This window comes from Abramis brama (assembly GCF_963993115.1).
Source record: "Abramis brama genome assembly, chromosome: 16".
In the NCBI taxonomy this organism is placed as follows: Eukaryota; Metazoa; Chordata; class Actinopteri; order Cypriniformes; family Leuciscidae; genus Abramis; species Abramis brama.
Genome location: NC_139978.1, coordinates 13,699,724 through 13,726,816, shown reverse-complemented (window position 1 = coordinate 13,726,816; position 27,093 = coordinate 13,699,724). Strand labels below are relative to the sequence as shown.

At 37.4% G+C, this 27,093-nt stretch overlaps 1 protein-coding gene across 6 annotated transcripts in view; it reads left to right on the top strand.

Annotated features, from left to right (window-relative positions):
* iqsec2b (IQ motif and Sec7 domain ArfGEF 2b) overlaps positions 1-27,093 on the top strand; it is an 80,578-nt gene that overhangs the window by 47,092 nt on the left and 6,393 nt on the right. For 5 of the 6 annotated variants that reach the window (XM_084087651.1, XM_084087650.1, XM_084087654.1 and 2 more), the window contains exons 3-13: positions 18,615-18,900; positions 18,986-19,315; positions 20,617-21,656; positions 21,813-21,974; positions 23,470-23,592; positions 23,892-24,058; positions 24,240-24,379; positions 24,570-24,695; positions 24,848-24,947; positions 26,200-26,361; positions 26,658-26,855. In XM_084087651.1, the coding sequence (XP_083943777.1) occupies positions 18,615-18,900; positions 18,986-19,315; positions 20,617-21,656; positions 21,813-21,974; positions 23,470-23,592; positions 23,892-24,058; positions 24,240-24,379; positions 24,570-24,695; positions 24,848-24,947; positions 26,200-26,361; positions 26,658-26,855 (2,834 nt within the window). Of the gene's footprint in view, positions 1-16,728; positions 16,917-18,614; positions 18,901-18,985; positions 19,316-20,616; positions 21,657-21,812; positions 21,975-23,469; positions 23,593-23,891; positions 24,059-24,239; positions 24,380-24,569; positions 24,696-24,847; positions 24,948-26,199; positions 26,362-26,657; positions 26,856-27,093 lie in introns of those variants that run through there. The other variant, XM_084087652.1, reaches the window with a different exon arrangement.

The following is a 27,093-nucleotide window of genomic DNA, read 5'->3' as shown; positions in this document are numbered from 1 at the left end:
GGTGTAATTCTCTCCACTGTGTCTTGCGTATCTGTGGATTCACCAACACTTGGTGTTCACATTGCTTCCACCACCCTTTCACCAATCTGCCCCTCACCTTTTGACCTTTGACCTCCTTCACTCATCCAAACTGTTGCCCTCATCTGGGCCGGTTGCATAAAAAAGTTATTCATCATGTATTTCTTTAAGACTGTACATATAACTTTTTTAAGTTAGTTACATAAACACGTAGATTGGTCTGTAATTAAGACTGATTACACCAAACTAACTGCTAGTTGTTCGTACTAGTTCTTAAAGGGATAGTTCGCCCAAAAATGATATTTAAGCCATGATTTACTCACCCTCAAGCCGTTCGAGATGCATATTTCAATCTTTTTTCAGACGAACACATTTTCAGTTATTTTAGAAAATGTCTTAGATCTTTCAGTGGTTATAATGTGAAGCAATGGGGTCCAGCTGATTCAAGTCGCAAAATGTGCATGCATCCTTCACAAAAATAATCCATCCGGCTCCAGGGGGATAAACGAAGGCCTTCTGAGGGTAATCCGTGCAGTTTTGTCGTAAAAATATACATATTTAAAACTTTATAAACGAAAATAACTGGCTTCCGGTGGCAGTCGGCGCGTTCATGGAGATGAATGACGTCGTGACGTAGAGCGAACGTAGAGTTTTGTTTTGCTCTGCTCTCTGGCTGCGCTGTCACGCTCGGTCTACGTCACGACGCTTCCTACGTTACGTCCTACGTCATATGCCAGCAACCATCTCCATGAACGCGCACCGACCGCCACCGGAAGCCAGTTATTTTCGTTTATAAAGTTTTAAATATGTGTATTTTTACGACAAAACTGCACGGATTACCCTCAGAAGGCCTTCGTTTATCCCCCTGGAGCCGGATGGATTATTTTTGTGAAGGATGCGCGCACATTTTGCGACTTGAATCAGCTGGACCCCATTGCTTCACATTATAACCACTGAAAGATCTAAGACATTTTCTAAAATAACTGAAAATGTGTTTGTCTGAAAAAAGATTGACATATGCATCTCGAACGGCTTGAGGGTGAGTAAATCATGGCTTAAATATCATTTTTGGGCGAACTATCCCTTTAAGACATATTCTTAACATAATGTTTATGTTTATGCAACTGGCCCCTGGTGTGTCAGATTTTGTGGGTTCCACCGTGTCCTTCGTCTTGCCCACGCTGTAAAGTGCAAAGGACACTTCACGGACGGCGGAGGAGAAAGTGATCACTTTAGCACTGTGTCAGAGAAGATGCTAGATGAAGCATGTCAGACAGACGCTTGAGGAAGTGAGAGCTAGCAATTAATGTCTTACGGTTTGACAGATGCCTGTCATACGCAGTTGCTACCATTTCACCATCAGTTCCTCGTTTATTTCTCTGTCCTTGTCCACCAGTGTCCCTCATTCGCTCTCTCTTCCTCCAGCGTCTCATTAATGTTACGTTTACACGACAACGATTTATTTAAAACTGAAACGTTTTTCCTTTGTGTTTTTCGCGCACAGACGACAACGTTGTCAAAATGATCCCTGTTCACACGGATCCGCGAAAACGACTAAAAACGCTGTATTATTCATGCAAGGCCAGTAGTTGGCGATGTCACTTTTTAAAGAAACACTACGCACTTAGTCTGAAGACATAATACGCATGCGCATATGACGTCCCCGTTTTCACAAATTCACGTTTTTGTAGTTTACACAGAGACAATAACGGCGTTGTTTTCAAAAATGTGCACTTTGAAACCCGTTTTCAAAAGCTTGTGTTTTTAAGGCCCCCAAAGTGCCGATGTCGTGTAAATGAACGGCCAAAACGCATCAAAAGTTTTCTGTTTTTAGTTGAAAACAATGTAATGTAAATGGCCCCTAAGTCTCTGTAAATGAGCTCTGCATGATCAAACATGGCTGGCTCAATTCAAACCTCACAGAACAGCCACGACTGAGAGAGTAAAAGAAGAGACGTCTGTTTGCAAAATGCCTCCTCTTTATTTTAACTTAGTATCACCCTGCAAGTGATTCATTCAATGTTTACGTCATGTTTAATTTAGCACGAATGAAAAAGAACACAGGCAGAATTATTTTTTTGTAAAATGCTTATAAAGATGATCTGATGTACATTTTCTGATTCATGAATGTTCATGTTTTTAAAATGTTTTTTCAAAAATGTACACCTGCTCCCAGCCATGCGCCAAACATGTTTTCTTTTAGGCATACTGATTACACTGCATTTTAATAACAATATTTACCATAATAATAAATAATAACAAAATTAATTAATTAATAAACAAAAATAATTAAAAACAGTCACATAGCCATTTTTCTTTTTATTATAAATCAGTATTACTCTGATCATCAGTAGTATTTGACTTCAAGCTACCTTAGTGAAAGAATATACTAAAATGTATTTGAAATACATTTATTTTGTAATAAGTAGACTACAGATACATTTACATATCTAAGTGCTTAATATAAATACCGTGCAATTGTACTTTTGGTATACCAAACTAACTTTTGTACTTAATGCACTTTAATTGTGCGGAAGTAGTGCTGAGGACAAACTAAAGATATACTTAAGTATATTTGACTGTGCTAAAGTGGAACTATTGAAAGTATACTTGTACTGTAGGTACACTTTAAATATCTTGCATTTAAAGACTGAAATTATACAGAGATCATACAATCCTTATTAATAGTGATATTAAAACACATTTTAGACGTAATATTAAGAAATGTGCAGTGTGCAAATACTCTAGATAAAGGTTCGTTATAATTGTATATCAGTAAGTCTTAAGTTATATGTCAATAAAAATGTTAATGGATTTGAAGTATACTTAGTATGAATTAAATGTATTTTAAATAGATTTTTGTATAGTTTTTCCACACTATTATTAAATACTTTATGTTATTTTAATAGTCTATTCTCAATATAATTTTCAATCCTACAATTAAACATGAAAGGGACTAGCTTTTTTGAATCAAGAGGAGAGTTTCTGGAAAGTTCCATTCCATTTTACACACAGGTTAGCTACTCCGAATATGGTTAATAAAGTTTCATGAATGAGGCCCAATGTGTTGGTGTAGATTATTAAAGGTAATGTGTCATTTTTCAGTGTTCAAATATTTTCTTCTATCCCAGTTCCATATGGAGACAAGTAAACCATTCATTTATTGGTTTCTCCTAAAAGTGTAAATACTCTCTGTGATGCGATCAATACATTACTCTGCTTTGCTTGAGAGTCTGACCAGCTCCGTACAGCAACAGCTCAACTGAGATAGAGAGTTCGGGAAACCTGTTTGATAACAATAATTGTTTTTTCAGTTCTGTTTGGCGATGCTAGAGCGTACAGATTACACCCTTCAGCTTCAATGAAAATGAAACATTAAAATGACATATTTTTGTAAGTATTTTCAGTGGACCAAAACAAATAAAACATATAACTTCTAAAAATACATGTGACCTAGTACAATAAGACAGTATGAACAGCCCTCATAGCCTCATTTTCATTCGCAATTAATTAAATATGGCGCTTATACACTTTAGCTAAACAGTAGGAAGTACTGTAATTAGATGTTTATACTTATTCAGAAAAAATATTTACATGTTTTCCAAATTATGCTAAAAGTTGTAGTTTTGTAGTGCTCCTGTCTATAGATGACAAATCTGTGATTTAGCAACTAGTGGAATGTGTTGAGTCTGCCATCTAGTGGACATATTTGAGCAAAGCAGTTTGTCTGAGTATTCTGAATCTAACATCAGTAGTGAGTACTAACAAGTAGTAACATACTTGAGTTCATTTCAGGTGAAAATAATTCAACTCTATAATTTTGTGTGTATTTTTCAATGTTCTCTATGTGTTTTCATCCCTCTTTTTCTGACTTTCTGTCCCTGTATCTCTGTCTTTCAACTCTCTGACCCTCTTGTCCCTCATCATTAGTGAGGAGGAGGAGAAGGAGGAGGGTGGGAGTGATTCTGTGCATCAGTTCTGTTGCACCGCCTCCGGGTGCAGTAGCCCCTCCTCTCGCTAACCTGCAACCAATCAGCATGAGTGGAGCTGCTTGATTGACATTTGTTAGTTGAACTCTGTGATTACAGACACTACAATTCTTTTGGTACAGTTTTTGTAATTGCATGTTGAATAGCTTGAATAGTCTCGATTAACTACTGTTACGTGTGTTTCTGATAACATTGAATTCATTTACACAATCAAATCAGTCATTAAAAAAATGCTGTATTCAGTTGGGGGACTATCACAACTATACTAAAAAACAGTGCTTTGTGTTGCTATCTTACTATTACTGTACTTCTATATTCTCTGTACAGAGATATCATGTCTAACGTTATACTATTACTCTAAACTGCATTTGAGTGTGTTGAAAGTTATAATGTTATTCTATGTGTTAGTTTGTTGGCTGTATGAGACTAGCAGTAAGCTCGATCAACATTAGAATAACATACTGATCATATTCTAACATTTCAACACGTTGAGCTATATAACATTGATTTGTTTTATGTACATTTGCTCACCTGTCTAATAAAGTACGTACAAGAGCAGTGTCTTGTCAAGTCGAAGTTTGTCACGGACGTGGAGCTCTTGGCATCTCGAAAACACCACACTGATATTGATCCTCGTTTTAGTTCTCCTTTTGTCCCAAAGTCTGCTTGCCATGGTCCATAATGTTTGAACGAGACAACAACAGCGTGAGCGTGTCGCTAGACGTAACGCAGTTGTCCACATCTGTCGCCATGGTTACTATGGCAGTACAAGCGGAAACCAGGGATAACGCAGATATTACGTCATTGACAGGCGACAAGTGAACAGGGACGAGCCATTATTTAAAATGGGAATTTCTCTGAAATAAATCTTTTTTGGGAACTTTTGGGATATTGTAAGTACACAACTACAGGAAATATATCATACTGTGCAAGTGATTTTTTTATTACATTTTATTACAAAAATTTTACATATTGTACCTTTAAGGTGTGGTTGCATTTGTGAAATTTCTGCAAAATTTAGTGGGCATTGTCGATTGCCAAAAGTGTAGCAATGTATGAAGCACAGCTCACACAGAAGTCACTTTCAAACTGAGCAGCTTTCTGTTGGTCAATGCTGTGAATCTGAGTGATTTACTTGAACCCGTTACGAATTCTGCTTGGGGAAATCTTTTGTTCTTAATCAAAAATCTTATGTGGAGTCCTGTTGAAATGATTGTATTTCACTTGTGACAATTCGACTAACAACGGTAAATGCTACGTACTTTTACAGTAATACTGATTTAAGTTTAATAGGCCCCTTTTTAAAAAAAAAAATCTTGATTTTGTTTTTGGGGTCTATTAGAAAAGGTTTCCATGCTTGAATGTTCATGTTGAGTGGTTGCGTTTAACTCCATTTTTAGACATGCACTCATGAACTTCCCCTCGGGGGAATCCCCACCACCATTTTGAAGTGGGTTCAACTTCAAGTGGGCGAGGGAAGTTTATTTGGACAGACCCTCGCACCCTTGATTTTGACAGAGGGAGCGAGTCTACTCAATATGTACACTTCAGGCAGATCTATAGACCTCAGTGCACCATGATTGTGACGTCACAGCAGATTGATCTTAATTTACCCCACCCCACACAACTCTATAATGACGTTGTTTTGACATTTAACCGCATTTAATACTAGTAACAACCTTAAGCTGACTGCTTTTTTACACCGTTACAATTTATTGTGTTGTTACCATTTTCGTTTGTGTATTTTTTTATATTTCATATATTAATATTCAGAGGCTGCATTTGAAGGCCAATTGCATTACCGCTACGTGACGAAGGCTGTCCCAATTCGAAGGCTCCTTCAAATGTGGCCTCCAAATGCGTCCTACATATCCCGTGAAATAAAGGATATACAACAGAAGGATGTGCCTTCTAGCCTTGCCTAGCCCAGAATTCATTGCGCGCCAGTGAGCACAGGATTTTTTGAGAGAAATTGCCGAATTACACTTTTAAACATTTCAGCTTACTGAAATGATACAAAAAAAATAAATAAGCAGTTCAAATGTTGACTAATATCTTACTAAAATGTGGTTATATATAGTTTATACTCTTTATTATATACAGAAATGGGCCGTGTTGAACATATTTTAACAGTTTGTGAAGTGTTGTGACATTTTCCTCATTTTCTGATCACCACTTCACGCTTCTGATGTCCTGAAAATTCAGTATAAATTTGAAGTTATATAAAAAAATAATAATAATTAAGGGGGAAAAATGGCAGCGTGTCCTGTTAATGATCTACTTTATTCATAGTGACACATTGAGCTATAATATATGCCTCCTACTAGAGAAAACAAAGAAGTGTAAACATGAATTATGAACAATAGGTTAACATGGTGTACAGAAATTCAACAAGCACAGTGACATTTGGCATACTATTCATTTACAAAATAAGGTTCTTAATAAACAGTGTCTGAAATGAGGATTCAGTTATATTAAAATGTCAGCATAGAAAGGAAAGATTATCCAGCAACTGTTCTGATTTTTTGATGTACATTTTGTGTATTCTTTAAGCAACTTTAAAGACATCTTAAACGGCTGCAAAGTCATTGTACCTCTGTGCAGTGTTCATTCAAACAAACAAAAACAAAAAACACAAAAGCTCATGTTACTGACTGTATCAGCGCCACACACGAGTCCCGTGAATATTAGGAATGAGGACATTTCATTCTACCAAACTACACACTGAAAAGAATTACTGAATAATTGTGTGCTGAATTACTACTCCCACAGGTCAGTTTATTAGACAAATGAATCTGTCTCTCATTAGCAATCGCGACCTGCTTCATACCATAGTCATGTTAAAAACATGAATGTTTTCACTCATCCATAAACATTATTAGATCCATCGGCATGACGACGAAGTTCCATAATTCCGCTTATACGTCATCAACATACGCCTTTGTTATTGTAAGAGGTTAGCGACCCCTAGCGGCAAAAAAACAAACATATTGTAGCTTTAAGTCATAGTGACACATTTGGTACACAAATGGCAGTGTTTCCTGAGAATGGCAAAGATGTACTGTATAATAGAAACAATATTTGAACAATGTTCCTTATTTAATGATATGCATATATTATATGTAAAGGAACAGAAGCACACTATTAAATGATATTCTCCACAAAAGAACTTGTATTTACAAAAACGGAAACAAGGTGCTTTTATTGAAATGAAACTCACAGATGCTGTAGATATGAATAAATGTGAAGGCTGAAAACTCTCTGTTTCTCTCTCACACACTCATAATGAAACAGTAAATGAATATTTCAGCAGGTTTTTTTAAGCCACGTGAACTTTGCCCCGCCCCCTTTTATGATTGCACAGTCACACATGCTGTTCAGGAATGTATGTATGACATGCATTCCTTCTCTCCTTAATCCTGTCAGTTTAAATGGTGCAGCACTAATCACCACATGTGCGTCAGCCATGCTATATTTACACACATTGTTTTCCCGCAGCTTGAACTGTCAAAAGACTGTCAGAAATGCAGTCATTCAACTCTACAGTATGTGTTTGAGCGAGTGCACTTGTATGAGGGTGCGGTTTTTGTCACATAGGATCAGTGTGAATGTCTGACTGTCTGTACCAGCAACACGGTAAGTGTTCGTATGTTTGTCATACTCATATACAATATTGTCCCCAGTGTCCATCACACAAAAGAGTTTGTGGATTACTGATATGAATATAATGGTTATGGCAGTTACAGACTACAGAGCTATTAGCGATATTAGTGCTATGCTGAGATTTCTTGTCTGAAGCTCAAATACTTTCATTTTTCATACTTCAGGCAGATGTGTACAGATTGATATGCCAAGTGTAGTCAACTTTTCTGTTTTCTTGTTTATGTGTGAATGGTTTTACTGTGGCAAAGAGGAGGAAATGCTGAGGTCATATTTGCACTTTGTTCTTTTTGTATTTTTAGGACCATTATTTCCTGCTGTATAATATAGGCGGTTTGAGTGTGTTTACTGACCGTGCTCATTAAAACCAGCAGCAAAAGAGCAGCTGAACATGTTTCAGCAGAGAGAGAGACAAGTGAAATATCTTTTGTGTAAGTCTGTGTGTCATCAAGAGATGGCAGGATCTCCGGTGAGACCCTGAGCTGTGTGTGTGGGGGGAAATACAAGGAGAGGGAGGATAAGGCTGGATATGTGCTTTGAGGATGGATGAGGAATGATCATCAGTATGGGATCTCTCTGACAGGATAGAGTGAATGCTGGAAAGCAGAAGAGGTAAGCGTTTTAGTTGTGAAACTGGTCAAATGGATTGTGGTTCTGCTTAGTGAAACTTATGGCAGTTGTGTTCAGATGCACTTGGCTGGTTCATTTTTTATTTTCAGAAGTTTTATATTATGTTATCTTGTCAAGTGGATATATCATCATATCATATTTAAAATGATCTGTTCTAGTCTAAAGAAATACCTTTCTTAAAAGGAGAGTTCACCCAGAATGAAATATCGTAATTAATCACATCCAAAATAAAAGTTTGTGTTTACATAATATATGTGTGTACTGTGTATAATTATTTTTATACATAAATACACACACATGCATGTATATATTTAAGAACAAAATTGTTATTTATATATAAAATATTTATATATAATATAAATGATATATAAACATATATTCAGTATATACATGCAAATATTTCTTAAATATATACATGCATGTGTGTGTATTTATGTATAAAAATAATTATACACAGTACACACATATAATATGTAAACACAAACTTTTATTTCGGATGCGATTTAATCGGCTAAAATATATATATATATATATATATATATATATATATATATATATATATTACTCACTCTCATGGAACACAAAAGAGGATATTTGAAGAACGTTTCTACTTGGTTTGTCCATGTAATGAAAGTCAATGGGGTCAAAAATATATATACATTTAAAATAATAAAATAAAAAGATAAAAAAAAAACAAAAAAACATCACCCCAGTGTCATTCTAACCCTGTATGACTTTCTTTCTTCTATGGAACATAAAGACAAAGAACATATAGACAAAGATATTTTGAAGAACTGTTTTTTGTCCATGTAATGAGAGTCAATGGGGTCCAAAAATATAAATTAAATTAAATTAATTCACAAATGAAATAAAATAACATAAAACCACTGAGACAAAATATCTATGTCAAACATTTTTTTTTGTCCTAAAAATGTAATTAATGAATGAATGAATCCCCCCCCCCCAACAAATTTTTATAAAAAATACCTGCATAAAAAAATAAAATAAAATAAAAAATACCTGCATAAAGTTTAATCCCTTTGCATTTCAGTTAATTAAATATTTCAGCTAATTTGATTATGCGTTCAAATGGCTGAATCAAATAATAAGTCTGTGTTATAAGCTCAGTTTAACACATCTTATCATATTGAAATCCATTCTGAAGATTTCTCCCATATGGAGGCAGAGCTTTTTATGCACATTGCACAAAGTGTTTTTACATTTTAGTTTTATATTGCATAAAATTCTCTAATCTATTCTCTCTCGACTATATTCTATTTTATTTACCTACTATATTCTATTCTATTTTATTCACATCATATTTCTTGAGGCTTATAATTTATCATATTCTGTTATAATTATTAATGTGCATGTCCTTAATTTGTCATTGGTTCTTCTTTTTGTTGCACAGTGGGATGAGGTACTTTAAGAATTTTCATTTCACTAAATTACATCACATTTGTGTTATACTGTATGAAAAATAAAGAACATTGATCCTTGAAATAATCCATCTGGACTGACCTGTGAGTCATTTCATAAAGTCAAAAAGAAATAAAACACACATAACACACATAATTCTGTGATGTGTCGCATTCAGCGAGTAATGAAATGATTGGAACTGCAGCTGAAACACTGTGTTTACCCACTCTGCTATCTCTGTGTTTGTGTGCTGTTTTAAACCGCTTCTCATCCCCGTGGACAACTTGGATTAGCATATCTGTATAGCACTGATTACATTCTGGCTCAAGAGAATCTGTGAAATCTGCGACTTTAAAAGGACTCAATTCGATCCTCTTTTTAAGCTGGTCTTGACAGCTCCTTCCTGGTGTTTCCCTCAATAACTCGCTGATTTTCTTGAATATTTCTTTCATCGCACCCCTTTTGCTTCTACCCTACATGCAGACTCTGTGAAGCTGCAATGCCATCAGAACGGATTCAGACCTTTTCAGTTTTCAGAGTGCAACCTTGATTTCTAGATCTTCCTTTGGTTGACTTGATGAACCTGCATTTGGTCAGTTTCTCCCATTATTCCATGGAGATTGTCTCAAAATCTGTCAGGTCTTCTCGGGACTTTTCTGTGTTGCCCTTTGATTGGGCCTCTCGAGGACACTTGTCCTGAAGCCACTGCAGCATTGACTTCAAGTCATGTCATGTCATATCCTGGTTAATGGACTGAAAACGGCCCACTTCATTTATTTTTTAAACCCTAGATTTAAGCATCTAATTTGAGTTCCTTGGCTTTGTCTTTGCACTCACATCTTATATTAATGGTTAAATGTCATCACATAAAGATCTGGTATATGGAGCGTCTTGGGTGATCTAAACATTGGGCTTAAAGCAAATTTTACCGCAAATGTGTGGCATATCGATCTTTCTTATTTTTAGTTGTCAACAGCACATTATTAAAATGTTTTTATAATTATCATGTTATTTACTGTCACTCAAAGTACTCAAAGTGAACAGTTGTCTTCCCACCAATTAGAAAATAATCAGGGACTAATTTAGTCAAGGTGAATGAAGAAGACAATGAATGCAGATCACAGCCCACAGTCTCACAGAATTACAGCTATTACAGCTCATTATGTGAAGGAATGCTATTCATGTGTCTAGTGAGTTGACCTGCAGCTGAACGAATTTGACAGATAATAACTCAATGGTTCACACATGGACTGTGTTACGAAGACTTTGGATTTATAAAGCACATTTGAATATACACAACATACTGTAATTGCTCAAGCTTACACAACATTGTATGTAGTAGTTTGTTTATTACTTTTGTTAATAATGGTATTGTGTTACCTAACACAAAAGTGACTTAAAAAGTATTTGCACACTGTTTGACATGTCATTCACCTCAGTGTCAAACCAAATGACATCTGCACAAGCTTTTCTCGTTTTTGAGCGAATTTTCACAACCAAAAAGTGTCCAAGTACATATTGACTTTTTTGGGGGAAATGTTTAGTTTGAAAGGTCTATTTGTGCCGTCTTTCTTTACATAAATGGTACTTATTTTGCCTGTTTTTTAGTTTGGCTTAAGTGTCAAAGTAGGGGAAACAGTTGAAACACTTTTCAGATAAACGTTGTTTTCTAAGATAAGGTTACAGATAGATTTATTTATTTTTTGTGATGAAGAACTCACATATGTGTTCTCTTAGTATCATGTGTTATTCAGTACAAATATAGAATGGTTTAAGTAAAAATTGACTTTGAACGGTAGTTGTGCTTTGTTTCAATCGTCCCGCCTGAGCAGGGTGATTGAAACACAGGGGTGGGATGGATGAAACATAACAGTTTAAACAGCAACTATTCATCTAATGCTTGTTTTTGTGAACAATACCTGACAAGTAACTTATGTACATATTGTTACAAACATATTTTGTAATTTATATTAATTTAAAGGTTCATATTAACCAATTTTGTTCTGTCGCCCAATAAACAATAGGCGACAAGCCTATGCGCATTTTGCGTAATCTTTCTAATATGCTATTTTGACAAAGACAGACAAATCTGTTTACAATTCATTTTCTTACATTTCTTCCTTGAGTCACATTGAGTGTTTGCTAGTTGAATAGCCGTATTTAATATGAAGAAAACGAGGTCACCCAGAAGACGATAAATTAAATTTATTGAAGATTTAAGATTGGACAATTGATGATTATTAAAGAGATAACGTTTTGCGTAATTGAAAATGAATTTGCATTAAAAGAAACAAGTCTAGGAACAGTATATGAATCTATGAACAGTATAGGCTAAATAACCATCTATGAACAGTAGCCTACAGTAGCCTACAGGCTAAATAACCATGAACAGGTTTAATTCATGTCACAATGATCATGTAACGCTTGGTTACTAAAAGGACAATGAAGGCAACGAGATACAAATAACACGATGATTTATTCCAGAACACGATTAATCCAAGATGCAAAACAGTATGTGAGTCACAAACATGTGCACTAACCACAAACAATAACCAACCATGAACACGCACAGGGAGGAACGATGATGATGATAGCTGACAGGTGTGGGTAATGGAGAAGGAGGTGCAGGTGTGGGCCAAGGAGGATGCTGGGAACTGTAGTGCAGACTGAGACTAACAGATGACATTGACGATGACAGTGAGAGTGACGATGATAGTGACAGTTAGCTGGTGACAGTGACAGATCACAGATATAATGTGTTTTCATTATTGCGAAACACTTTTTTATTCAATGTTTAAACAGTTAAACACATAGTGACCACATTAACAGCGGTTTTATATTCACTATGACCAGGTTTAACTGGCAGGAGGCGTTGTCGGGACGGTTGAAACAAGTCTTTCAAATGTCCCGACAGCGCCTCCTGCCAGTTAATCCTGTTTTGCCCTTAAACTAAAAAACTCTGATATTGCACACTTAAGGGTGTGTTTCAGGACTAATACACCTGCCGTATTATCATTACAATGGCACATGAAACAATAAATGCAACTTGTCAGTAAAAAAAAAAGTACCGCACGAAAGAATTCACTTTACTGCACTCAAACTCAACTCCAAAACGGCATGATGTAAAGAAGAAATGTTTTCGCAGGTCTGGTAGGCATTGCGTGCTGTACGTGCTGACAAAATTTGACACACATGACGTGAGTGGTTTTCAAGGAAATCTCAATGTTTCAATCGTCCCAGCTCTCCCTTACCTCTTGGGGCCTCTTAATATAAGCTGGCTCTGGTGTTTGTGAATGTATTTGCAGAGCAAAATATGCTGAGTATTTAGTTTTTAGAAAAGTTTAATTGGACATATTGTGTTTCTGATGCAACCTGCTCAGCAAGTTACTACAACATTCCTGCTGTTTAATAAGCATTAGACCTGCTACCTCCTAAACTGAAAGCAAGAATAAAGATAAATCTCTTCTATAACCATGGAGGAAACAATGCTTTTATATATCTCTTTAGCTCCTAAGAGACCAACACGTTTATTGTTAAAATGATAGTTCACCCAAAAATTTACATTTTCCAGTTCACCCTCCAGTTGTTTCAAACCTGTATGAGTTTCTTTCTTATGCTGAACCTGTGTTACAGGTTTGGAATGATATGAGAGTGAGTTAATAATGACAGAATTTCCATTTTTGGGTGGACTATCCTGTTCATTTTGAATGTTATTGTTTTATTTATGCAAATTCTACATTTACAGCACACCGTAGCACATACTGACTGTGTCGTTTAATTGGGTGTATGCGAGTAGTTAAATTCTAATCTCATTCATCCGTTGTAACATTCAAAGTCTTACAATCTTACAACCTGCAACTTATCCACCAACACCCACGGTTACCGTATTAGTGCTCCGTATCTATAGCAACACTCTTTATAATGACTGCCTCACCTCCCACGGTGGTCTCACGGCAACTGTCACTAAGCAACCCTACCTCCCTCACTCCTACATGTGTGTGTGTGTGTGTGTGTGTGTGAGACAGAGTGTGTAGGAGGAGTGGGAGGAATGGGGAAAAGGAAGATGTGAGATGCAAAAAGACAATTTTTGAGCAGATGTTATAGCAGCATTCCCAGAATAAAACAGCACTGCAGGTTTGTCATTGAATGTAGGCAGCAGATGCCAGATTGCATTTCTAAACCATGTTGCAGTACAGAGCTAAACTAAGCAACGGCCAACTTTCCAAACCAATATTAAAGTAAAGCACAAGTACATTTTCATGAACTGTTATGTGGTTGCTCAAGCCTCAGTGATATACAAGGCATCCTTCATTCAGTGTAAGTTTATAGGATTTACGTTTATGCAATTGCATGTTTAAAGCTACTTAAAAAACAATCCAAAACAGCAAATAACTCATACACTTGAAAGCAACTAGTCCATTTACTCATGTAAAGTAGCCTAGCATAGGCAAATAGTGTGTATGTTTGCTCGGGCGTCTACATAGCTGTCTATCATCTGTCCTTTTCAGACTGAAGAAATATTTTCAAAGAAAGTAAAAGAGTAAATAGATTAAGCCACGATTAGGCCTTCAACTAGGACATTTAAGTAGCTTTTATAAACGTGCCTTAGAGAAAAAAACATACCTGGTGTCTATCTTGAGACAAAACAATGGCAGTGACACATATTTTAAGATATGTCCGTGCAAATTGCTTTCAGTTTAAACAGCTCAAACATGCATTTTAGTCTGGGACTAGACTAGACTAGCCTTGTCTGTGAAACCGGGGGTCAGTGTTGATAGTAAAACTAGAATTTGTTTTCAGGTAGGCTAGCTATAGCAATCTATCGTTTTTATTTCAAAGGGATAGTTCACCCAGAATCAAAACTTATTCCCTCTCATGTCGTTCCAAAACCCGCATGACTTTCTTTCTTCCATGGTACACAAAAGGTGATAATGTAATGAATATCTGGTGGAAGGAATTCAATACAATGGCATTATATTGAGCGTTAACATTTACCACTTTCTACCTCCCATTGACGGAATTTTGCATAATTTATGAAACAATGCTTCCCTGCATTGAAAGAATTTTCCGGCAATCCGAGTTTTCACTGTTATACGGTAGGGGGCGCTATTACGCATCCTCTGAAATAGGACTAAATCTCCGGGTCAAAACCATGGTCAAAACAGAGGCAAAGAAGAAGCAGAAACAAGCAAAATAAGCATTGCTAATGTACATGTAAGCTAACATGATCATCAAACATTAAACAGCTTATAAATTAAAAGTGCCAGACTTTACCAAAATAAATGTAGACCAAGGAAGAGGTATAGTCAAGTCAAATCTTTATTTCTATAGCGCTTTATACAATACAGATTGTTTCTATAAAAGCAGCTTTACAGTGATAACAGGAAAATTATTCAATGATGCAAACATTTCGGCTGCACAGCAGTTCTAAAAGAAAATGATATCATTGTTCAGCTGAAGTCAGTTCAGTGTTGATTCATTTCCGTTGTAAAGATCATCTATTATTAAATTAGGTAATTTCATCTATAAAGCAGTTCTGCAGAAAACAGTGATGTCATCGTCTAGTTCAGTTCTCATACAATAGTGCCAGTACAGTCAAATCAATAATATTGTTGAATATTAAGTGTCGACAAACTAAGCAAGCCAGAGACAACAGTGGCAAGAAACCCAAACTCCATCAGGTGACAGAATTGAGAAAAAAGAATGGGACTGTTCAAGCTTTGGGAACAGCAAATCTACTCGATTTATGTTTTAATTATGAATCCCATTTTGACATAGTCTTTGATAAAAGCGCAATTTTGTCAGCTTTTTGTTCAAAATGTTTGTTTTTTTAAATTAAATTTACCCACAAATGTTGATAAAAAGTATGAAGAATAAAATGGTTTTCTTTTAAAAGCAGAGGTCTGTTCTTTCTTTTGATATATTGTATGTTCAGATATTCATACAACAAAATATTCTGGGGTCCATGAAATTTTGAGAAAATGAGTTTTTGGCAAAAGAGTTAACAAAGCATGCAGGAATATCAGCGAAAAAGTACATGGGGCTCAATTTTAATAAAATTGTTCAACTGCTTCTTCTGCTGTTTCTATGTACCAATGTAAAATATGTATTGGTGCACAGGAAAACAACAGTGGCCATTGCGATTTAATTATTATTAAATTGCATTAATATCAGGTTGTTGCAAGTCATGCGGATTTGGAACAACACAAGGGTGTAAATAATGAGAGAATGCTTATTATGGAGATTTGTTCATTTTCATGTTTTTATTCCTTTAATATACAAACACAATGTTTCACAAATGTGACTGTTGTTGTACAGTGAGTGCTATAAAATTATTTGTATTGCGTGGCTTAGATACATTTGATATTGTACAAATTTTAGAAATGTTTCAGCTTACATACAATTTTTTGCATTCTTATTAATGTAGCCAAATTTAAGACGTTGTTTGAGAATTCTTCTCAAACTTTAGAGAACATGTGAGATGTTCTCAAGAGAAAAAAAATCTTAAAAGCTGGTTCTCATTTAATTTCATTGCTTTCCAGGAGAAACAATTGAGACTTTAAAGAGATCTCACTTATGATTTTGCTTTCAAATGGGTTGAACTGACACAGTACAGCTCAAAAGGCGATTACTGTGTCTTCCTTTCTCCCCTTCAGTCTTTTGTCCACTCCATACAAATACAGGAAACCACATATTAGGGGTGGAAAATACTGACCAGGACAACAGAGAGGGAACACAAGTTTTTGTGAACATCATAGACGATTACCACAAACACCTGTGTGAAAAACTATTCTAGACCCATCTATGAAGAAGATGACAAATACAAGCACTGTAGGAGATCCTAAAGCTGATTGGTCCAGAAATTCCAGCCTCAGTTACATATCTGGTCACTCTTTCCGAGCTACTGACTTCGGTGAACTATACCACCGCACTCTGTGTAATGTAAATAATGAGAGGGAGAGAGAAAATGGGAGGAGGGAGGGTTTAAGCACTGCCATGTGACTATGTGTTGGTGACCTCCTGACAGTCGGTCATAACTGCAGAACGACTCTAAAAAAGCCACAAAGTTCAGCACTTGGTGAATTCCAGGAGCTTCAGCGACTCTTTGCCAAATTTGGACTTAAAGGAAGCGAAACCTCCTTTCATTCTCAGGATGGATGTTCATGTGCGTGGGTTTATGACCTGTTTTTAGTAAATGTGGTAAGTGTACAGTTAAAAGTTTACAAATTTTATGGCATTTAATCCTAACACCCGCTGTTAAGCCTATTAGGTTTCTGTTTTCCTACATACAAAAGAGGGTGAAACAAGGGTATTGTGCTTTTGTAAAGACTGGACCTTTCTGTGTGTAATGGTTACCTGTTGTTACATGTGATAAACAACAAAACAAGGATTATATGCATGCAAGTGTCTTTCTGTGGGCTTGAGAGAGTGAGAAATCATTTAGGCAAAATGAGAATAGTTTCGTAAGATGTCTGAATTGCAGTACATTAGCATTATATGATAATATCTTGCCTTCAATAACCTCCTCCGACTTAGTCATACAGAACAGGAAGCTGCATGCAGTGATTCAGAAGTTCCCACTGTCCTGTCAGAAAGCTGTGTCAGGATTATGAGTTCAGATCACATGCTGTTGTGTTTCCCATGGCAAACCCAAGGGTCACCGCCTCTACACTTGGGTGACTGACCCTGTAAACTATGCTCCTCTGTCAATAGACTGTTTGTTCTTATTCTGTAATTTATTATGCAGTGGTGTTTGCAAACTCTTAACACAAAGTATTAAATGTCAGTGTGTAACTTGTTTGTGCTATTGGCATGAATGGTACCACAGATTGCGTGGATTGTTGAGGAGAAGTGTGTTGCTTTTCCAAGCAAATTGCAATTTTTGCCTGGCTGATAAAAAAAAAACGACTGAAAAAAACATTAAATTGCATTGAATTTGCAAGATGTGAGCCATACAACATCATTAGCAGGAACCTAGCAACAACTCTGAACATCCTAATATTTGCAAAGCAATGTGATGACAAATCAGAAGGCTTTAGAAACTGCATAGAAATGTGATAACCTCTCAGAACGCCTACCACACAGTTTCATGTTGGTGAGTTTTGCACTGACAAGAACCATTTGCATTTTCTTCAGAAAACCTAGAAATCTATTTCATGTTATACTTTAGTATAAAGTCCACTGAATGAGGTTGCATAGTTGATGTCATTTATGTTTGTTGGTATATGTATCAATCAATCTTTTGCTCTGATGGAACACTGCAGGATGAGTAAGTCACTTATGGAAGTGGAAGACAACAAGTCATCAAGGGTGAGAACTGTTGTGTGAGGAGCAAGAGATGAGGACATATAGTGTCAATAGTGTAGAGATAAGGTTTGGATATGATCCAACAGTTTGGATATGATGCGACACATGTGCGGTCCACATGCCCAAACCTCTTACTTGAGAGGTACAGATGTCAAAAACAGAACTTGATTTTACAGGAAATTTACAACAGTTTTTCAAGTTTCTTTAAAGTTTCAGCACATACTGTGAACTCAGCTGATGAAGATAAGACTGTTTATATATAAACTACTGTCTTTGATACTGGAACCAAGATTGTATTAAGACAATGACTTCTAATTACAAATCTTAAGTATAACTAGAATTGTTAAAACTTTCCTGGAGTCTTTGCTTTTAACTGTTTGATAATTCTAGGAAACCCTGAGGCTTGTTTAGGACATTGGCCCTGTTTAAAGCTTTCCTGAAAGTCAAAATGCTAACTCAGTGGAAAATGAATAATGTCATGAATTCCTGAGTTGCTTGAGATTTTTATCTTATCCTCTCATTATGGGGGCGTTGCAGACTCAAAATTATTATCTCTCTTTCTCTCCTCTCTCTCTCACCCACCCCTTTCAGTGAGGAGGAAACCCAGAGTTCAGCTTCACGTCCCTTTTCAGACAATTCCAGCAGTAAATCTCCTTACGTGTACCGCTCTGACCGTTACGGGGACAACAGCTGCGGCCCCCCAGGCCCCAGGGTGCCTTTTGTGCCCCCTCCAAGCCCAGCCAGTATTGCCTGGGCACAGCGTACACGCAACCAACCAGCTAGCCTGGCCCTACGTAAGCAAGAGGAAGAGGAAACCAAGAGGTGCAAAACCCTATCAAGCAGCTATGAACTCTCTACAGACCTACAAGACAAGAAGGTAAGGCATGCAAAAAAGTATTAGGATTCGCAGTAAATCACATTCTGTTGGAGAAAATATAACTGATATGGCTGTCGTTGTGCAGGTGGAGATGCTGGAGAAGAAATATGGAGGTTACTTCGTAAGTAGACGAGCAGCGCGTACCATCCAGACAGCATTCCGTCAATATCGTATGAACAAGAACTTTGAGCGCCTACGCAGCTCAGCTTCCGAGAGCCGCATGACACGCCGCATCATCCTTTCCAACATGCGACTGCAGTACTCGTTTGATGACCGACAGCCTCAACCTCCCACCCCGACTCACTACAGTCACAGTCCAGGAATGGGTCCTCCGCATTCTCCAACCTGCACCACAGAGCCAAGCTCCCCATCACGGCCGGAGTACACCCACCTTGAGGACTCCTTCTCTAAACAAGTAAGTTCTCAGTTTGTCTGTATCTGAAGTCATTATAGAGATAAAGGGTCTTTGGGGGTTAAGAATGAACATACCCTGCTGAAAAGACGAGCAAAACTGGTCAGCAGTGTGTGTTGTGTTTTGGATGCTGATCCTCAACATTGGATGCTAATATACAGGCTACATAATTAGCTTAACCAGCAGTTTTGGTCAACCAGCTTTACCAGAAAGACAGTTGGTCAAAGTTTTGCATACCTGTTTCAGCTTCTCAGTACATAGCCTTACGTGAACTGATTGTTTAAATGATTAGAAATGAACTGTCAAACCATGACTAGATAATGCTATGAAAAAAATGCCTATCCTGTGGCTCCTTCACTCTCAGAAAACAAAAACAACAACTTGTCATTGGGGCAGCACTAGGGGTTGAACGACATCAGATTTTTTAAAGTCGACATTTATGTGATGAAAGTCGAGTCGACGTCATCTAGTCACTGATGACGTCATTAATGAACAAATAAGCCTGAACTTCGAGCTGAGACTTGAATGCGGGTTGCCATGCGCAGAGCTATGGCATATTGACACAGCGCTGCCCACAAGACTTTACATAACAGCTTATTTTTATCAATTCTTTTGTCTTTGGGTCATTATTTTTTTCATCTCAGATTTCTGCTCGTTCTAAATCAGATACAGATAAAGTAGCACAGTAAACATTTATAGGCTATGAATGCATTAGTGAGAGAGCGATTGAGTGTGAATTAATTCTACCTGGCAGCGTCTCTCTTATAATAATATTGAAGCGATGTGCGCAAGCTTCTGTATGTGTGTGCGTTACAATGCAGCACCCATTCGTTTAGAACGGCGATCAACTTATGTGTACAAAAGCTGTTTAAAACGTGCATTCTACCGATCAATTTTGAGCATCTAGATAGTATAATCAAACATGTTGTGGAGCGCTTGAGGAGTAGAGTATGTATTTGTCATTTTAACTGTTTGAACACGGAGCTTTAAAATGGACTGCCAAGATTTCTTATCCTGTTGCGCCCTCTATAGGCCATGACCAGCGACTAGTCGATGTCAAGCTTAAAGCATCATGGCAGAGCATTAAAGTTAACTAGTCTGTGCAGCCCCTAGGCAGTACCCTTAAATAAATTAAGTTTGTACCTTATTTACTCCTAAAATATTCACAGTAGTACCTTAAGGGTACTATTCTAAGGTATATGCACATTTTAGGGGTACTACCCCAGAGACAGGGATCTTTTGTAACCCTAAATGTAAATATTTTGCACAGTTTATCTGACAGTGTTCATTTCTTTGTACTCAAGGTGAAGTCCTTGGCAGACTCCATTGATGATGCCCTAACTTGTCGACCACGCCGAGATGACTCCCAGGAAGGGATAGGGGACGGAAGTGGTGTTGTGGATGACTTTGGCGAGTGCATATGGAGCAGCAACAGCCACGCATCATTACGGAGAGGCCTTGCAGACAGGGATCGAGGAGGTACAGGAGGCTTGAGCATGCACGAGGATAGCACAGCCACCTCCTACAGCGATGTCACACTTTACATGGACGACGGACTACCTTCATCGCCGCTTTCTCTAGACCGGGCCCCTAGCAGCACAGACACTGAGTTCTGGGGGGGTGTTGGAAGCGGGGTAGGTGGTAGGGAGGATAGCCGTGACACAGAGGGAGGAGGAAGCAGCAATAGTCGCCGAAGCACACCTTGCACAGAGTGCCGTGATTACCGTTTGCGGGGAGGGCACTTACCACTACTTACAATTGAACCACCTAGTGACAGCTCCGTGGACATGAGTGACCGCTCAGATCGAGGCTCCCTCAGCAGACAACTAGTGTATGAGCAGGACTCAGTGGGAGGGTCACCTCAAGGTACACTAAAACACAACCCTAATGCTCGTTCAACATCCTCGACAGCTGCACAAGGTCAAACACGTCCAGCTAGCCGATCGATACCGTCGCATATCCCACACCACATGGCTCACCATCATCACCATCACCACCACCATCATCACCAGTACCCCGACACTCCTTCGTCTTCCTCCTCTCCTCAGCAGCCCCCAACCACACCACTCTCATCCTCCTCTTCAGCACCCCTGCCACCTGGTGGCTTGGAGCAGCAGTGCTGTTCGGATGGTGATAATGACTCACTGAATTCCACCACAAACTCTAATGAGACCATTAATTGCAGCTCAGGCTCTTCGTCAAGGGACAGTCTGCGGGAGCCCCTGCCCCCATTAGGAAAACAGACCTACCAGAGAGAAAGCCGGCACAGCTGGGACTCTCCTGCCTTTAACAACGATGTGGTTCAGAGAAGACAATATCGCATTGGACTCAACCTCTTCAACAAGTAAGAGAAAATGAAACTCCACCTCTTATAAGCAACAATCCCACCATTTAATATATGTAACAAGCCAGTGACAAAGCTATTATAAATCACATTGAGGAAACTGAATGAATCTGATTAAAACATGATTAAACTGTACTGTTGTTTTTTGGACTGCAGGAAGCCGGAAAAGGGTATTCAGTACCTGATTGAAAAGGGCTTTGTGTCAGACACACCGGTGGGCATCGCTCGCTTCATCCTGGAGAGAAAAGGTCTGAGTCGGCAGATGATTGGAGAGTTCCTTGGAAACAGACAGAAACAGTTCAACAAAGATGTATTGGAGTGAGTTCAAACAATAAATCCTCTAAAATTTAGAGCTAAGAGCTAAATATAAATTTAGAGCTAAGGCCCTGTTTACACCTGGTATGAAGATGCATTTTGGTCGATCAGATCTAAAGTGGACGATGCTAAATTTGGGGTGGGAATCTCTAGGCATGATTCGATTCGATTACGAATCAGAGGGCTGTGATGTGATGATAAAACAATTATCAATACATCTTTTTTTTCTATACAGATTTTTTTTCTTACTGTGTGACTACTTGGTACTTTTAAAGCAAAGTATCTGTAATGATCCGTAATGAATTTACTTCCAATATATTTTATTAATTAAACAAATGGAAGTGATTTGGCAATAAATGTTGCAATAGAGTTTGTAATTCGCTTTGCCTTTTCCGAGTTGGGAAGCTTTTAAGGTTGTCCTGGTTTCCACGTCAGCGCTGTTTGATCTGACATGTGGTTTATAACAGAATTCTGCGCCAAATTTGAATGCTTCCAATTAAATTTCACTGCAATGTTATTTATCTGCGGTGAATTCTTTCTCACTGGATTTTCCAGCGCTGTGTAATAACAGTGTCGCCTGATTGAGATTGGCCCACGAGTAAACCTGTTCTGAGCTCGTGTTGCGCGGAAGCTAAACGAATAGCGCGGTTTCGTAACTTTCGTTTCGTGCCATTTGATGTTTCTCGTATCGTATGTAACAGAAGTTGCAGCTCTTATCAATTGCACAACGTGGTGGTGCGACCCCTTGTCACCCATTTGGTCGCAGTCTGGAGCCCTACTTGCATAAAGTTCAGGTCCTTTTTCCCTTCAACTTCATAGAAGCCAAAGTTACGCTAGATTTTAATGCAGAGGGTGCCGGTCGGATTTCTCGCTCAACCATCATGGGTCTCTTTTATGTGCACAGCTGCACGCCAGAGACTGTCCAGGTGCCTTTTGCGTTCCGTCAACGTTCCGTTATCAATTAACATTTAGAAAATCAATATTTGACATTTGTGATTCAATTCAGAATCTCCGCCTACTGAACTAACGCGTAAACATTATGGGAAGCTTGGTAGCCACTTACATGTAGTATTATTAATGTTAATGTATTTACTGTACAGACTTTAAGATGCTTAAAATAAAGTCATTAAAATAATACTTTTGATGTTCATATACTTACAGTACATACTGTACACTACATTTTAATTTAATTTAATACATTTTAATCTGAGAATTTTGGCTTTGATTGAAGTTAACCTAATAATACATTGTTTCATAAATATTCACATTTTTTAGATCAGAACAATAATTGCCAGACCCCTTGAAGTACTCCTGGGGACCCCTTTGGGGTTGTGGAGCCCCAACACCCTTGCAATCGAGCAATACAATATTTTGAACAATATTACATAAAAAATGCACAGAAAATAAAGAATTTCTTCATCCTCAAACAAATCAATGCACATTTTGGCATGAGAATGTATAAATATGTACAATTTTCTTCCACTTTTGTTTTTCTCAGTTGTGTTGTGGATGAAATGGACTTTTCCGGAATGGATCTTGATGATGCTTTGAGGAAATTTCAAGCTCAGATAAAAGTGCAAGGAGAGGCCCAAAAAGTGGAAAGACTTATTGAGGCTTTCAGGTATGTTTATGCAATCGTAAAAAAAAAAAAAAAAAAAAAAAACAACTTAGCATTTCACATTTATTACATTAAGCCATGAGAGGCTATGGGTTACAATGGTTTTAACACTATTAAGGGGTCTTGGTAACAGAAAATTCCTATTGATGTTGCTCATAAATCAGCTATATAGTGACATCAAACATGGCTCATCCCATCAGATTTCAAAGCTGGTATAATGCATTTATAAAACATGTTTTATCTATCCTTCAATATTTGCACATTTAAATTCTCCTATTTCTCTCTCTGTATCTGTCTTGTAGTCAGAGGTACTGTGTTTGTAACCCAGCACTGGTAAGACAGTTCCAGAACCCAGACACCATCTTCATCCTAGCGTTTGCCATCATCCTCCTCAACACAGACATGTACAGCCCCAATATCAAAGCGGAGCGGAAGATGAAGCTGGACGATTTCATCAAAAACTTGCGAGGTGGTGTTCAAATCTCTCTCTCTCTCTCTGAAATATCACACATTCACATATTTGGCACATACTTAAGTGGCCAACTACAAACACAGTCTCAATCTGCTTTTAAATGTGCCATGTAACTGTCAGGGATTTTGCAAATACACTAAATCTCTTCTTGTGTGCATGTCATTTCTTTCTCTCTCAGGGGTGGATAATGGTCAGGACATCCCACGTGACTTACTAGTTGGAATCTACCAGCGCATTCAGAAGTGGGAACTGAGGACCAATGATGACCATGTTTCTCAGGTCCAGGCGGTGGAGAGAGTCATTGTGGGCAAGAAACCTGTGAGTACTACTGAGACGTTTATCAAATTGAGTTTTTTTTTTTTATTATAATCTTTTAGAATAGTGAATGTTTGAGAACTTATTTTTTACTTTGAACTGTTCTGTCAGTGTAAATCATACTTTTGACCTGTTTGATGAACAATTTGTAATGTAGTTCCAAAGTAAATGTAAATATCTGCTGTGTGTGTAGGTTCTGTCTCTGCCCCACCGCAGACTGGTGTGCTGCTGTCAGCTCTATGAAGTCCCGGACACCAACCGTCCTCAAAGATCTGGAGTCCACCAGAGAGAGGTCTTCCTGTTCAACGACCTGATTGTGGTAATGTCAATAACACACATCAATTAATAATGCATGCCAACTGAATTGGCCCAAGCCGTTTTAGCAACATCTCCTCGGCATGAATGTGTATTTTAAAGTTACTACATATTAAAATGCTTAGTGGTTCTTTTTCTTTGTTATTATATTTCAAGGTTACAAAGATCTTCCAGAAGAAGAAAACCTCCGTAACATACAGTTTCAGACAGTCCTTCCCTCTTGTGGAGATGCAGGTTCACATGTTCCAGAACTCCTGTAAGATTTGAAGTTAATTTTTGTCTTTCTTATACACACATTTCAAAAGTTTTCAAATTTTCAAAATTTACATTTCAAAAGTTTGGGGTCAATAAGATTTTTTGTGTTTTTGAAAAAGGTTTCTAATGCTCACCCAGACTGCATTTATGTGCTCAAAAATATAGTAATATTGTGAAATATTATTGTCATTTTGAATAGCTGCATTCTATTTTATAATATTTAAAAATATAATTTATTTTTGTGATGCCAAAGCTGAATTTTCATCATCATTACTTCAGTTTCACAATCTTTCAGAAATCATTCTAATATGCTGATTTGGTTCTCAAGAAGCATTTATTATTATTATCAATGTTGAAAACAGTTGTGCTTCTTAAATATTTTGAAGGAAACAATACTACATTTTTTCAGGAATCTTTGATGAATATAAAGTTTAAAAAACAGCATTTATTTAAAATAGAACATTACAAATGTCTTTACTGTTTTTCATCAGTTTAATATGTCCTTGCTCGTACTGACCACAAAGTTTTGATAAAAAAATTATAATAATATATGTGTCATATTAAAAATTCCCAGGCTTAGTTTAGAGTTTTCTTAAAAAGCTGTAAATTCAGTTCCAATGGCCATGGAAAACCTGGAAAACAAATGTCAGGGAATTTTAATATTGTGATAGTTAGACCAGGAAAAGTCATGGAAATTTCTATAGTGAATATTCATTTTTCTGCTTCTCTAAAATCATCACTTAAACCTATATTTAAAGTGGTCGTGACATGGATTTTTAAATTCTTTTATTATGTTCCATGACGTTAACTTATAATGTTTAAATGTTTACAAAAAACAAACAAAACAAAAACAAATATATTTCCAAAAAATAATATTTAGAGACAAAGCATTATTAAATCATTTACTTATGGTTTGTGATGCAGCTGCTGTCAGATCCAATATTAGTAGCTTCATCTTTCAACAAAAGATTCTTTGCAAACTCTCCGTTACTCTGTGGACGCCACAGATCCCGCAATATCAAATCAAGCTGTTTTTGGAACTTGATTAAATAAATGCTTTGTTTACAACGAGGAGGTCTTTTTAAGCTATGAAACTTGTTGCAAGATGTTTTAATGGTACAAAGACCTCTAATATGTCAAAAGATCAAGGCAAATTGATTTATCATGTCATGACCCCTTTACATTTTTTTTAATGTGACATTGTTATTTGTGAACCCTGAATAAACATGATCTTTTTCTCTCTCCACCCTCAGACTATCCTCATGGTGTCAAATTAGCATCAGCCATCCCGGGCGGTGAGCATAAAGTTTTGATCGTGTTCACGGCCCCTAGTCAACAGGACCGCACACGGTTCGTCAGTGATCTGAGGGAGAGCATTGCTGAGGTGCAGGAAATGGAGAAATACAGAGTAGAGTGTGAGTACAGCACCCTCTGCTGCTCTCATAAATCAACTACACTTTATTCTGGCCCTCTGCTGGTGGTTTACTACGACAGCATTAACATCATTGATTTACAGTGACCCTATCTGGTCACCATAATGATGACTCATAGAAAACACATAGTAAACAAGACAAAAACAGCTCATTGTTAACAACTTGCTTTTAGTATATGTACAGACAAATTACTTGATGCTGGAAACATTGTTCCTGGTTAGGAAAAGGTCTTACACTGTATAGTCCTCTGATGATATTTGTTCTTTCTCCTCCTGCAGCTGAATTGGAGAAGCAGAAGGGAGTAATGCGGCCCAGCCTGCTCACCAACAGCATGATGGCAGGAGGAGTGGGTGGAGTCAAGAATGAAGTGGTGAATGGCACTATGGGAAGGCCTAGTTTGGATGATAACTATTCACCAGGAGAGGGCCTCAAACGCACTGCTCTCAGCTCCTCACTGAGGGACCTGTCTGAATCAGGTGAGACTCTTTACTGTGACTGGCAGCCAATTTAATTATGGCCGTTTAATACCATACTACATTAGGGGCAAATATAAAATATTGAAGGAAATGTTTACCCAAAAATAAAAATTCTGTCAAAATTTACTCACCGTCATGTTGTTCCAAACATGTACTATTTTCGTTCTCCCGTGGAACACAAAAGAGTATATTTTAAAGAATGTTGGTAAATAAACAGTATCGGTTCCCATTGACTTCC